The sequence below is a fragment of the Erythrolamprus reginae genome, chromosome 3 (genome assembly GCF_031021105.1).
Source record: "Erythrolamprus reginae isolate rEryReg1 chromosome 3, rEryReg1.hap1, whole genome shotgun sequence".
NCBI classification, from domain to species: Eukaryota; Metazoa; Chordata; class Lepidosauria; order Squamata; family Dipsadidae; genus Erythrolamprus; species Erythrolamprus reginae.
In genome coordinates, this window is record NC_091952.1 from 147,662,636 (window position 1) to 147,674,998 (window position 12,363).

General features: G+C 38.3%; 1 protein-coding gene across 2 annotated transcripts in view; it reads left to right on the forward strand.

The window, feature by feature from the left end:
* Positions 1–12,363, forward strand: part of SLC24A3 (solute carrier family 24 member 3) — a 217,894-nt gene that overhangs the window by 150,448 nt on the left and 55,083 nt on the right. For both annotated transcript variants that reach the window (XM_070746994.1, XM_070746993.1), the window contains exons 4-6: positions 2,096–2,170; positions 5,226–5,310; positions 8,100–8,203. In XM_070746994.1, the coding sequence (XP_070603095.1) occupies positions 2,096–2,170; positions 5,226–5,310; positions 8,100–8,203 (264 nt within the window). The remainder of the gene's footprint in view (positions 1–2,095; positions 2,171–5,225; positions 5,311–8,099; positions 8,204–12,363) is intronic.

Consider the following 12,363-nt stretch of genomic DNA (forward strand, 5'->3'; position numbering starts at 1 on the left):
ATGGGGCATGTGGAATTGATATTCCACTGAAATGGATTCAGGAATCTTTGTGCAGCAAAAGCTTTGTCTGTGCATCAGAATTTATTTGCATGGAACTAATGGGCCAGAGCATGTGAGTTGATATTACTTTAGTATTTAGTATATCAGCATTTGATTTGTAATGCTTGCACTGAATCTGTCTAGGCATGGGCAAAACTGAATAGCATTATTTATTTATGTGGAAATCACTTGAAATCAGAATAAAAAGGTAAATGCAACAAGGAGCACATAGAAAAATATAAGCAATGCATTATCAAAGATATGCATATATAGAACAAATACAAATGAATAAGAGAACCATTTACCCATCAGAAAAGTATATTCGGTAATTAATGACTTCAAGTACTTTCAAATGTGTGAAAAATTAGCATCAAAAATGCTGTAGACTGTGAAAGCATTGTGCAGTGTTTTTTCCAGATGTATATGATATGATACGAAATGGATAGTTTTTCTACTGTGTATTGTGCATTATGTAATCCCTTTATAGAGAATGCTATTTGAAATAATTAGGTGCAATCTGCATAGTTGGTCAAGACCATGACTTGGTTAAGACCAAGTTTCCCTTGGTCTTATTACAGAGCATACTACAAAAAAACACAGATGAATCCCCAGGTGTTGATTATCTGGGAAGGAAGACACAAGGATGGCAAAAGCAATGTGGTGTTTCTTCTAAGGGCAATTCTTCTAATTGCTCAGGAAGTCGGCATAAACCAGTGATGGCGAATCTTTTCGGCACAGAGTGCCAGAATACGCGTGCATGTATATGCACCGGAGCAGCTGGTCTTATTTATTTATTGTATTTATATGCTGCTCACTCCAAACAGACTCTGAGTGGCTAACAACAAGTAACACACATGCACACACACGCACACTGGCACTGGAAACCTGAAGGCCGCTGGCCAGCACCCGCATGCCTGATTTTGGGGCATTTTCAGGCTGTTTTCCAGTGCCTTGGTGCCCGCAAAGACCAGCTGGCCAGAAACCAGAAGAGCATCTGGCGATGGTGCGCATGCCCACAGAGAGGGCTCTGGGTGCCACCTCTGTCACGTGTGCCATAGATTCACCATCACGGGCATAAACCATTTGGGATTGATTGTCAATTTGGAACAAGGAAAGCAGTTTCATATTTTGGAGCTGATAGGTGGACAGAGTGTGTCGCCTTGCCTACCAGTGATAGCAAAAGCCACAATGCAAATTTATACCACTAGCTCTTAGACTGAACATGGCTTGAATTAAGGCAAGAATTAAAACATGTTTGAAAATATACAGAGTTGTTTTTACACACATATAGATATGGTACTCATCCACCCATTTTCCTGTAGAGAGCTGGGCATGTAGGTGCACATCTGATTCGGTTAATAATTCCTTGTTTTCTAGCAGGAAGAGTTGTTCTGCGCAGGGGTCCTGTTCAGGGAACTGAAATATGTAATGGAGCTCTCTCAACAACTTCCCTCAATTGCTTACTATTGAGGGATGTTGTTGAGAGAAGCCTATTACACATTTCAGTTCCCTGCACTGAATTATAGAGCAGGGGTCTCCAAGTTTAAACTTTAAACTCCCAGAATTCCCCAGCCAGCTTTGAGGTCCTCCAGGCTTAAAGTTTCCAAGGTTGGAGACCTCTGCTATAGAGTACAGGGATCATATTTTTCCTGCAAGAAAATCAGGCATTATTAACCCTATCAACTATGCACCCATCTGCCCTTGTTTGGGGTTAGAAATTGAGTAGGTTTGGACCTTTCCCCATATTTAGGTCATTCCTCAGCTATAGGCTAAGCTGGGAAGATAGAGAAAAAGGCCTGCAGTGGGAAACAACTTCTATATTGCTATTAAAGATTCCATATTTTTTTCCGTCTGCCTTTGCTCATAATAAAAATTTTAAATCAAAAATCAAGAAAACAAAGTAGACATATCACTGAGTTGAGTTTGATTAAATGGTGTCTTTTGTCTGTAGTATTAAAAGAAAAAATATAGAGAGATGTGTTTTTAATAGAATGAAATGAGACTATATCTTGATCAAAATTGCTTCTTCTCAATGGAATGCTTTCTGTTTATTTAGGCCGTCTACATGTTCTACGCTTTGGCTATTATCTGTGATGATTTCTTTGTTCCTTCATTGGAAAAAATTTGTGAAGTAAGTATCTGCTGAAAAAAGTTTTCCATGTTTATTTTGCATTTAATCATATTTAATTTCTTATTTTACATTGTTCATATCTGTTAAGTAGAGGTTTCTGAACATGTGTATGCTTATACCATTTCCTACTCTACTTTTTTTAACAGTGAGAAGCATAAGGAGAATAGCCTTGACTATTAGTGCTTCCCCAAAAAATGTTATTGGTGGTGCTTCGTGGTCTCTGAACATGGAAGTTAAGGCTAATACACATGGGGTGGGGGTGGAGGGGGTAATTCTCCATTCTGAGTATGTCTAATTCCTTGTAAATGTCCCCTAGCACATTAAACTTAAAGGCTGTGCAACCTTCACATTCAATTCAACATGTTGCTTTGTAACATCTGAAGAATGAATGCAGCACCAGCCAGTAATTTATTAAAACACCCATATCTGTTGCCTGAAGCACATGGCTGATATGGAAAAAAAACACAGCTGGCTTAATGACCAACAGATGTTACCTTGGCATTTTTGCATGTTACAAGAGAACTTTTCAGCATACGGTAATTGATTCTGAAGCATTGCAGAATTCCAGTGAACATATAGAAGAGTAATTCATGACCACATGAAGTGTACATTTCCCTATTCTAAGTGTTAAAACAATATGGAAATTAGGAAATTTCCATATTGTTTTATTTGTTCCCTTTTAGGATTTTTTTTTCAAATTGACATGTGTTTTTTAAATGGGAAATTACTAAAATGGTAGAGTACACAGTATTCCAAACACAGTTATACTATTAAATGTGTGTAATACTCCTAAAGAACCAGCACCTGTTCTGTTTTTCTCCATGCTCTTTTCAAATAACAGGGAATTAGTTTTAAACACTTAAATTGTACATAGAATAGAATAGAATAGAATTCTATTGGCCATATGTGATTGGACACACAAGAAATTTGTCTTAGTGCATATGCTCTCAGTGCACATTAAAAAAAAGATACATTTGTCAAGAATCATGTGATACAACACTTAATGATTGTCATAGGCGTCAAATAAGCAAAGAAGAAACAATCAATATTAATAAAAATCTTAGGATATAAGCAACAAGTTACAGTCATACAGTCCTAAGTGGGAGGAAAATGATGATAGGAATGATGAGAAAAACTAGTAGAAATAGAAGTGCAGATTTAGTAAAAAGTCCGACAGTGTTGAGGGAATTATTTGCTTAGTAGGGTGATGGCATTAAGGGAAAAAACTGTTCTTGTGTCTAGTTGTCTTGGTGTGCAGTGCTCTCTAGTGACGTTTTGAGGGTAGGAGTTGAAACAGTTTGTATCCAGGATGCAAGGGGTCGGTAAATATTTTCCCCGCCCTCTTTTTGACTCATGCAGTATACAGGTCCTCAATGTAAGGCAGGTTGGCAGCAATTATTTTTTCTGCAGTTCTGATTATCCTCTGAAGTCTGTGTCGGTCCTGTTGGGTCGCAGCACCAAACCAGACAGTTATAGAGGTGCAGATGACAGACTCAATTATTCCTCTGTAGAACTGTATCAGGAGCTCCTTGGGCAGTTTGAGCTTCCTGAGCTGGTGCAGAAAGAACATTATTTGTTGTGCTTTTTTGATGATGTTTTTGATGTTAGATGACCATTTTAGGTCTTGAGATATGATAGAACCTAGGAATTTGAAGGTCTCTACTGTTGATACTGTGTTGTCTAGTATTGTGAGAGGTAGAAGGGTGGAAGGGTTTCTCCTAAAGTCTACCACCATTTCTACAGTTTTGAGTGTGTTCAGTTCTAGATTGTTCCGGTCACACCACAAGGATAGTTGTCCAACTTCCTGTCTGCATGCAGATCCATCACTGTCTCGAATGAGTCCGATCACTGTTGTATTGTCTGCAAACCTCTGTAGTTTAACAGATGGATCATTTGAGATGCAGTCATTAGTGTATAGAGAGAAGAGAAGTGGTGAGAGAACACAGCCTTGGAGGGCACCTGTGCTAATTGTACATGTATCTGATGTGATTTTTCCTAGCTTCACCTGCTTCTGTCTGTTAGGAAGTATGTGAAGCTTGTACATGAATTGTGATAGTCTATAAGGCATGACATTAGAAATTGTGTATAAAAAATATGAGCTAGAGCATCCAACAGTGTAATTCTGGTGCAAACAGTTGTAACTATGTAATATGTTTGTTTGCCCTGGTCTGAATTGAATTGTTTAAATTTAAAAAGTCCCATTGGGGAAATTTTCATTTCTCTTATATTTATATAAATATAATTGTATCTTTCTGTATCTTTTTTTGAGGTCCAATATTTACATAATTCCAATATATTAAACTTATTCCAAAACTACATAGCCCTTTTATTATATTCCTAGTTTGATATCATCCACCCTCATACCACTTTTTAAAAATATTTGCCATTAAGTTTTGATGACACAGTCAAGGGCTCCTGGGTATTTTTTAAAGAAGTGTTTTGCAAGACCCATGACTATAGGTTGTTGATTACTGCTTAAAAAATACAGTCTCATCCAGAATGGATAGGCAGGATCATTGTTTAGGGACTATTGCATATTTATAAAATAAATATAATACTGGGCATGTATACAAACCTTCTGATTACAAAGCTTTTTGCATTTGTTTCATTCCAAACCTAAAAAATGCTCAAGATAACTCTAAAACATGCAAATTGAAGTTGGTGGGAACTGCCATTCAGTAGGACAGAGCAAAAATAGAATATTGAGGAAACTGATAAGTGATAACTAAACCAAACAGTCCACTTCTCAATTAGTTTCAGTACACCTAGCCTATGGAAAAATGTGTACTCAGTAGTAAGTCTAGTTGTGCATAAATGAAGAAAATGGCTCAATGAATTCTGGAGTTCCAACATTGAGAAGCCATGCAATGCATCATTACTTAAGCAGTTATTAGATGCCCTTTGCTTCTAATATTTGCTCCAAATGACAATTGCTTAGATGTTTTAACTACAATTTAAATGTGTTTTTATCTCCTTTATTATGCCTTGAGAAACATTAAAAGAGTTTTTAAAGTCATATCAGTCAATCAGTTATTTTTGCCCTCTCCCTTTACAGCGCTTGCACCTCAGTGAAGATGTGGCAGGGGCAACATTCATGGCAGCTGGCAGTTCTGCTCCGGAGTTGTTTACATCTGTGATAGGTAACAAAACCCCTAACTTCTAACCACTGACATTTGTGAAAATAATTATCATGTATGGCTATGTTCCTGCTTTGCTGAAGTATATGTACAGTGTTCCCTCGATTTTCGCGGGGGTTACGCTCCAAGACCTCCCGCGAAAGTCGATTTTCCGCGAAGTAGCGGTGCGGAAGTAAAAACACCATTTTTGGCTATGGGCAGCCAAAAACTACCCCCACGCACCCTTTTTCAAGGCAGCGCAAGGAGCCGGGCTTGAAATTAGGGCAGGGAGCGACGAAAGTGCAGAGGCCGGCAAAGATTGCTTTGAATGTCGGCTGCCCCCGCCCCCCCCAGCACCTCCGGCCCCCTCGACGCTACCGCCCACCCGCCTGATCCACCCCTCTCACCGGCTTTCTTCGGACATGGGTCCTCCTGCAGCAGCGCTGGCGGCTACGGCTTCTCATCCTCCTCATTCGGCCGGTAGCCGCTCTGAGCGCTTTGAGAATGCCTGCCTCGCCCCTCTCACAGTCCCTTAGCTGAGAGCACTTTCATCCCAGCTATCAGCGAGGGGGCTGCAGGAGAGGTGGGGACAGGCGTTCTCACAGAGAGGGGGAGGGAGAAAGAGAGAGAGAGCAAGAGGGGGGAGAGTGGAAGGTAGAGAGAGAGAGAAAAATGATAGAAAAAGGGAGAAAAAAGAGAAATGAGAACATGATTGAAGCAGAGAATGACAGGAAAGAAAGAGAAAGAGAGAGAGAAGTGACTCTTGGTGATGACGTATGACGTCATCGGGTGGGAAAAACCGTGGTATAGGGAAAAAAACGCAGAGTATTTTTTAATTAATATTTTTTGAAAAACCGTGGTATAGCGTTTCGTGAAGTTTGAACCCGTGAAAATCGAGGGATCACTGTATCTCTGAAATTACCATATCTAATGTTTATGGAAGAAAAAACTTTTATATGGCAGAAAAAGTGTCAGAATGATTGTCCGGTCCCAGTGAAGGCTGATCTTGCATAATACCAACAACATTCAGACTCTGTAAAATCTATGTATGGTTATTAGCAGAAGTCTATTAACTAGGGAAAGTATATATTTGAAACAACCGCCAAAATGCCAAAACAAAGGGCATGAATTAATGCATACTCCCTAACTCTGCTGTTAGGTTACATTAAAAAGGATGGGAAGAACAGTTTATCAGTCAACTGATCATTACTTTGATGTGTGGCATTTGAAATGGGGTAAACCAGCTCATGAAAGCAGTTGTAATTGCGAGGACTTAACAATTATGTACTTGGCATTTACAAGTGGGATGCCTGAAACGCAAGAGAGGTTGAACATGAACTGGCTTAGAATGCTGCAAATATTTTATTTTATTGGAGGTAAATGAACTGCTTTGAAATGGCAGTTGAATGAGAACAGCATAAGTATTTTTAATACGAGTCATCTGAATATATGACAGATGTGAAGGCCAGATTGTTTGGTTGCTGCTAAGCAAGAATAGAGAGAAAATATGGTACTGCTGTCCATCACCAGCAGTGTTCCGAAAGAGGGAACTCTTAGATTCCAGCATCTGATTTCAGGAAGGATGGATCAGGTGAGGGGGGTCTCAGCTCTTCTAGTCTTTCTCATGGTAGATTTGACTGGAGCATCTTCTGTGTGGTCACAATGAAGGAGAAGCCAAAGCAACAGGCAGGGCTGTTTTTATGGAATGTTTGCACAGGACTCCGTGCCAGGTCTCCTGCCAGGCAGGGAGCAGCGCACTTTGGCAGGGGTGGTTGCTGTAGTGAAGTATGCAGTTAGAACAACCTGTCCTGCATTCTTAGGTCTATTGCCAAAGCTTCCCATTCATGTCAATCAAAAGTGCAGTTTAAAAAACGTGAGACTTTACACCTCTGATGCTGTATTATGCTTTATATGGGGAAAAAAAACCCAGAATAATTTCATTTACCCCTTTCAAGCAATCATATATGCAGCCTTTCCTGAATATATTTCCAGTGCCACCCAAATCTGAGAAGTCCTTTACATATTATTATATTCAAGAGGAAAATGTGATACATATAATCCTTTCGTTTCATGACAGTTCAAAGTTACAGCAGCCTGCCTGGGGAAAAAGTGATTTATGACCTATCCTTATAAATCATACCAACATACCAACACCCCCCCCCCAGTCACGTAATCACAATTGCTTGCATTTATGAACAGTTGCAGCTTCCCGTAGTCATCACAGTTTGTGACCTTCCCAGCCAGTGTCCAACAAGCTATGTCAATTCGTGAAGTGGATTGGCTTAACAGTTACCTGATTCATTTAACAACTGCTGTAAAAATGGTTGTAAAATCAGGTCCAAACATATGATGACTCATTTTACAATTGCAACAACTTAATGACAGAAATTCCAGTCCCAATTGTAGTCATAAACTGAGGATTACCTGTAGGCTGGATATGAGGAAAGTCACATTTTAATAGCTGGGAACAGGATTTATTCCCCCTAACTTTGTCTCATCTGCCTGGTTAAAAAATACACATGGAAGCTTATTTCACCTTCTTTCTTCGAGACATATGTTGGTTACTTAGGGCTCTCTGGGTTTTGAATAAATGTTGAGAAATATTTGCATAAATGTTGTTGTAATTCACTTTATTTTACCTTGCAAAACCCACATCTGGCTGCATTTGTAATTCTGCATATGTTCTCTGCCTTAATAAGAAATTAAAGATCATGTAATTTTTTTTCTGTAGTTCAACTCTGCATAGTTCTAATTCATGATCATAAATCTTGTCTGCCTTTTGATAACATATTGAAATTATCCCTCATCCCCAGGTGTGTTTATCACAAAAGGAGATGTAGGTGTTGGAACCATTGTTGGCTCTGCAGTATTCAATATCTTGTGCATAATTGGGGTTTGTGGCCTGTTTGCAGGACAGGTAAGGTAATTCAAAAACATTTCTAAAATGTCTTTTAACCTATACAGAGTGAGAATGTGTTTAAAAATCACTTGTCCCTGATCTCTCTAGCCAGAACCACTATCTAAATCTCACTTTTGGAAGATGCAAAAGGCTTTATATACAGTAAAGGTATCATTTACGGAAGTAGATTCCCAAGTTTCAGGAATACTTTAGTTTAAGGATTTTATTTTCACAATTATTTGAAAGTGAAACTTAAAATACCACACATTCCTGGAACCACAGTATTCACCAATTGTAAGGGCATTTTTGAAGGTGGCAAATCATTTCCACAATGCTGCCATTAAAACTATGCTAATATATCCATATAGTTATCAGAAGTAAATTATCCATAAATTTGCTTATCTTTAGATCAATATATGCTAATATAAGTAAACAACTTTTTTTCCTTATTCATTGCTGAAATAATTAGTTCAGAGAATATGAAGAGAATTTCCATAAAATTTATTTTTGGAGAATGAAAATGCTATAAAATTGAAATAAAATTGGGCTATAAAATTGAAATAAAACCGGAAATGTATTTATTAGGCATAATTAGAGGCAAACATAGCAAAGAAAATTACTACTTAATAAATCACTTACTTACTGCTGCAAGATTAGCATATGCACAAGTCTGGAAACAAGATAAGATTCCAAACAAAGAAACGGTAATTAAAAAAATATTAGACTGCGCCAAATTTAGCAAATTAACATACGAAATTCAAAACCAACAAAATAAGGACTATTACAAAGTGTGGGGAAAAATTTACAACTGGGTGGAAATCAAGAAAAAGGTATAGTAAATAGAATTGTTAAAAAATAAATCTTGTAAATATATTAAGTGTAAATGTTTAATGTTGTATTGTTTGATGTCTAAATGTTTGTAAGTCATATAAAATAAAATAAAAATATTTAACAAAAAAAAAAAAAAAAGAAAATGCTACAAGATTTAGCCTAAGGCAAAAACCTTACTGAATTCCATTCAGTCTCTTTTCAAGTATCAAGGAACGCAGGAATTCCTATTGGAGTGCTATAGCAAGTTTCTTTTAAGTACAATAAGAGATCACTATAATTTTTTAAATGAATCAATGTAATCTAAACTTTTAAGCATCGCCTAAAGAAATGCCAGACCTCTGGACTCTTTTACAAGATGACTCTTTCTTGAACTTAGCTATAGATATAGTCATGCTAGAAGAAATACTAAATGGCTCCAACTTCTGTTGACTTTCTGTAATATGCTGAAGACCTTGGTTTTTTCTGAGGCATTTGCTTAGGATGTTAAGTAAACTCCAGCTTTTTTGACTATGGACTTGCCAGATGATGATGATGATGATGAGGATTATTATTATTATTATTATTATTATTATTATTATTATTAATTAGATTTGTATGCCGCCACTCTCCGCAGACTCGGGGCAGCTCACAACAGTAACAACAACAGTATACAATGCAACAAATCTAATATTAAAGAATTATCTAAAAACCCGTCATTTAAAAATCATACAACACAAGCATACCATAGATAAACTATATAAGCCCAGGGGAGATGTCTCAATTCCCCCATGCCTGGCGATATAGATGGGTCTTGAGCAATTTATGAAAGACAAGGAGGGTGGGGGTAGTTCTGATCTCTGGGGGGAGTTGGTTCCAGAGGGCCGGGGCCGCCACAGAGAAGGCTCTTCCCCTGGGGCCCGCCAGATGACATTGTTTAGTCGATGGGACCCGGAGAAGGCCAACTCTGTGGGACCTTATCAGCCGCTGCGATTCGTGTGGCAGTAGATGGATTTGTGCGGCAGTAGGTGGAAGAATCTATTTGAGTTTCTCATATATTGACCCTTGTTTTAATTCTTTTTTTAAAACTTATTTGAGATTATTATTGTTTAGGAATTTTAATGCAGCCACTCAGAGTGGCAGCGGCCATATAAATAGCTTAATAAATAACTAAGTAAATATGCAAATGTATATTCAAGCTCTCTATCTTATAGTCCAAAATAGTTTTTATTTATTTTATTTATTTATTATTTATTTATTTTTGTCAAGTACGTATTGGTGGTGTACAAAGATTTAACAATGTTATATGATACTAGTGTGAGAGAGAGAGACATTGGGACACGGGAGGGAAGGCACACTGGTGCACTTATGCACGCCCCTTACTGACCTCTTAGGAATTGGGTGAGATCAACAGTGCATAGTCTAAGGGTAAAGTTTTGGGGATTAGGTGATGATACTACATAGTCAGGTAATGAGTTCCATGCATTAACTACTCGGTTACTAAAGCCGTATTTCCTACGGTCAAGTCTGGAGCAGTTTACTTTAAGTTTGTATCTGTTGTGTGCTCGTGTATTGTTGTGGTTGAAGCTGAAGTAGTCATTGACAGGAAGGACGTTGTAGCAGATGGTTTTATGGGCTATGCTTACGTTGTGTTTAAGCCGACATAGTTCTAAGCTTTTTAAACCTAGGATTGTTAGTCTAGTGGTTAGGGTATTCTGTTGCGAGGGAGGAGTGGAAGGCTCTTGTAGTAAAGTGTCTCTGGACATTTTCTAAAGTGTTGCTGTCCAAAATGCAGTGTGGGTTCCAGTTGTGGCTCTTTGCCATAGAGAAAGATGCTTCTGTAAGTATTTGAATACCATTAGGGATAATTTCCAGTTTCTTGAATTGTGGTTGGAAGTTAATTCTATCTGACTCCAAAAAGTAAAATTCTGACAATCATATTTTCAATTGACTTTTGAAACTAAACCCATATATAATGCATTATAGTAATTTGGTCAGGAGATTAGTGAAGCATGAAGCATTATGCCATATTTAGTGGCTATTACAGTACTATCTGTCTAGTTAATGATTAATACAGGGAAGGGAATTAAATTCAGGAGAAAAGGTATTAATATTCCTTTTTTTCCCTATTTGTATAGCAGTTCCATTTGTCCTAACAAAATGAGGCATCTGAATATTTGTTAGAGCAGATGAATAACCCCCTCAACATCAATAAGAATTTCTTTTTTAAAAACCCTCAGTTCTAGGTGAAGTTGATCTAGAATTTTATTCTATTATGATACATTATAGGCCCAAGGGAATTCTTATACAATAAAATCACACCTTAAACCCTAGACCAGTAAGGCCGAACCTTTTTTTCCTTGAGTGCTGAAAGAGCGTGTGTGTGCGCTACTGTACATGCGCGAGTGCCCATACCCATAATTCAGTGCTTGGAGAGGGTGAAAACAGCTACCCCTGCCTCCCGGAGGCCCTCTGGAGGCCAGAAATGGCCTGTTTCCCAACTTCTGATGGGCCCAGTAGGCTCGTGTTTCGCCCTTCCCAGGCTCCAAAAGCTTCCCTGGAGCCAGGGAGGGTAAAAACACCCTCCGCTATCCCCCCGGAGGCTCTCTGGAAGCGAAAAACAGCCTCCCAGAGCCTCTGTGTGAGCCAGGAATCAGCTGGCCTGCACGCTGGAGCTGAACTAGGGCAACGGCTCGCGTGCCAGCAGATATGGCTCCACGTGCCACCTATGGCACCTGTGCCATAGGTTTGCCATCACTGCCCTAGACAGACAAAAGCTGTTTGTTTCCTCATCACATGAAGCCCACTAAAATGGAAGGCTTTTCTTCCCTCCTGGAAAACAAAAGGAAGAAAGAAATTTAGGAATTTATTCTAGATGTATTTGGTAGATGTCTCCTTGTAATATACCTTCTTTAAAACCAAACTCCTATTTTTTAAAAAAGAAAAAGCTAGTCCAGCAAATATGTAGCAAAAGTTGATGAGTTAGTTTTCCTGATAGCACCAACTCTTGTAAAAAATTGTAAGTATTATGGAATAACACATGTAGTATTTTAAAAGATAAAAAGGATTTGAAGCCTGAATGAAGCATGGGGATGGATAGATGTGAGGGGGGGGGGGTGTTTCAGTTAAATTCTGAAAATCCAGGAATTTCTCAGTGGAATTTTCTTTACATTTTATATCTCTTTTCACACTTAGTTTCCCCCCTTTGCTGCTGATAAAGCTGCACCTTGTGGGAGAGATATATTGCTTTTTTGTGTAGGAAACTATTATAAATGGCATTAGGTGGTAATGTAAATGTCATTTGAAACAAAACTAATCCCAATCAGACCCTTCAAGAAAGATAATTTATACAACACTCTGCCTTTTGCATC